This window comes from Gordionus sp. m RMFG-2023, chromosome 3 (genome assembly GCF_954871325.1).
Source record: "Gordionus sp. m RMFG-2023 chromosome 3, tfGorSpeb1-WG-v2, whole genome shotgun sequence".
Classification (NCBI taxonomy): Eukaryota; Metazoa; Nematomorpha; class Gordioida; order Chordodea; family Parachordodidae; genus Gordionus; species Gordionus sp. m RMFG-2023.
The window spans coordinates 46,330,791-46,333,049 of NC_088777.1; the positions used below are offsets into that span (position 1 = coordinate 46,330,791).

The 2,259-nt window shown below is 26.6% G+C and overlaps 1 protein-coding gene across 2 annotated transcripts; it reads left to right on the forward strand.

Annotated features, from left to right (window-relative positions):
• The first annotated feature begins 497 nt into the window (after nucleotides 1-497).
• LOC135927700 (transcriptional activator protein Pur-alpha-like) lies at nucleotides 498-2,259 on the forward strand. 2 transcript variants are annotated; one of them, XM_065463871.1, is made up of 8 exons: nucleotides 498-799; nucleotides 839-966; nucleotides 1,009-1,111; nucleotides 1,150-1,271; nucleotides 1,315-1,432; nucleotides 1,475-1,581; nucleotides 1,631-1,779; nucleotides 1,825-2,259. In XM_065463871.1, exons 1-7 carry the CDS (start codon nucleotides 661-663, stop codon nucleotides 1,772-1,774), a joined length of 861 nt encoding a protein of 286 aa, XP_065319943.1. In that variant the 5' UTR covers nucleotides 498-660; the 3' UTR covers nucleotides 1,775-1,779; nucleotides 1,825-2,259. The 2 variants fall into 2 exon arrangements, with proteins under 2 accessions (XP_065319943.1, XP_065319942.1); XM_065463870.1 differs by having other exon boundaries at nucleotides 1,631-2,259.

Here is a 2,259-nt window from a genome sequence, read left to right on the forward strand (position 1 = left end):
TTATAAATTATCGTTTGATTTCAATCTTTGACTAAATATTTTTCCATTTTATTAATATTTTTGAATAATATGTTGGAAAATTGATATTCATATATTTGCAAAATTTTGATTGGTGGTAGGGGGGGGTGGAGGGTGGGGGTAAAATTTTTATTAGCTTAAAATGATATTTATGAAAATAGTTAAATTTGCGATGGGGGGGGGAATTTCCCCCTTTCCCCCCCATTGGTTACGCGCCTGAAATTATGATTATATACTAAAGTGATAAACAGTATCAATGAAACTTCCGAAAATCAACCCGAAATAGCTTTTTATTGAAACTTATGAATAGTAAATCCAGTTAATAGATCTAGCCAGTTAATTATAAATTGGCTTTTTCCTAGATTTGTTATTCTATAGATTATATTATATTTAAGTTAAGTTTTAGTATATTTTATTCTAATTATTGATTCTAATGGTAATTAAATAGCAATATTTTATTCGTTATCCGCCGAATCTGAGCGCAGGCGCACATTACTATATCATCCATTTTTAAAAAAAGTTGGTAAAAATAATCGGATTGCAAGGGTCTGGCATGTAAATTGTAATATAGAAAGCCAAATACGTACACACATTTAGACGGTTTTAAAAAGAAAAATCTGTTGAAAGCAATAATTATATATAATGTCTGACCATGGTGAGGAAACTTATAATGATGCAAATGGTGGGGAGGAATGGAATAATAATTCAGAAACACCTATTGCGATCGAAAACGGCGTAAAAGAAGAAGAGGATGAATACAATTCAGCAGAAAAAATTTCTAGTAAATTATTTATTAAATTCATAATTTAATAATTCTTAGATACTCAGGAAAATGGAAATCGCACAAATGAAAGGGAATTAGCATCAGAAGTGGTTATTATACAAAATAAAAGGTATTATTTAGATGTCAAGGAGAATATGTATGGGAAATTTGTAAAACTTGCACAGGTTATCATTCTATATACAAAAAAGAAGTCATAAATTTTATAGGTGATTCCCAATAGACCTAAACAAAGAATTGTGCTTGCCATGGATAAAGTGGTAGAATTTAGAAATGTCTTGTCAGAGTTTGGCGAATTTTATGTTACTTTAGGTAATTTAAAAAATTTATTTAAAATAATTTCTCTTTAGGACCACCACCTGAAATAGATAATCAAACTAGGGGAGGTATATTGAAGAATAAAATGATTAATGCTAGAAACAGAAAGTATTGGCTTGATTTAAAGGACACACCAAGGGGGAGAATTCTTAAAGTACTTATATTCTAATAATTTTCTTAATACATTATATATAAAGGTTAGTCAAATATTGACTAAAACTAATCAGAGATCAATTATAATAATTCCTGCCCAAGGAATTATTGAATTAAGAAATAAATTGACCCATTTGATTGAAGAGTATGCTACAGAAGAAGGTTACCTACAATTACTTTAATGCCTTATTTTTTTTGGTTTAGATTTGAGATCTAGTGAAAATAAAAATGAAAACATGAGAATAGGTAATAAAAGAATTTATTTTGAAACCAGATCAAATCCACGTGGAAGATATCTTAGAATATCTGAAGTTTTTTACACATTAAATAAATATATCAATGTATATTCTTATATAATAGCTAAGGAATAATATAACAACATCCTCAATGATTATCCCAGAAAATTCACTAGATCGTTTTAAAGATGTGCTGTCATCTTTGATTGAAGATATGAAAATTACTTCTGAAGCTAGAAAGGCAGCACTTCCTACAGCCACTAATTAATAATAGTATTATATGTAACTTTTTTGTCATATTGTTTTTATAACACATAGTGTCTTCAATCTAATTAGTATTAAAAAAAGAACACCATGAGTTAAAAAAAATTATATATGACTAAAAGGTATATATAGTTTTGACATTTTTTGTGATTTATTAATGTTTGAATTTTTAAGCTCTTTTTATAGCTTGACCTTTTTTATAGTAATTAAGAATTAAGACAGCGACCGACCTAAATTTTGTATATATTTATATATAGTATATTAAATATGTAATTATTTTTTAACACATTATATTAGTATAATTTTTTTGGACAAATTTTTATTAAAATCATGTCCATTCCAATTATCTTAAAATCATTGTCAAGCTATTTAAATGTAAATATTGCTTGATTATTTTATAGTTAATAAACATTCAAGTCATAATTGTGAAAACATTTTTATAACAGTTTGATATAAATTTTAGACTAATAAATTTTTGACTTAAAAATC

Excerpts from the sequence above, each read along its gene's own strand:
- LOC135927700 (XM_065463870.1), top strand. The coding sequence starts at position 661 with ATGTCTGACCATGGTGAGGAAACTTATAATGATGCAAATGGTGGGGAG. Across the intron at positions 1,112-1,149 it reads CGAATTTTATGTTACTTTAG|GACCACCACCTGAAATAGAT; the intron begins GTAATTTAAAAA and ends ATTTCTCTTTAG. Across the intron at positions 1,433-1,474 it reads AGAGTATGCTACAGAAGAAG|ATTTGAGATCTAGTGAAAAT; the intron begins GTTACCTACAAT and ends TTTTTGGTTTAG.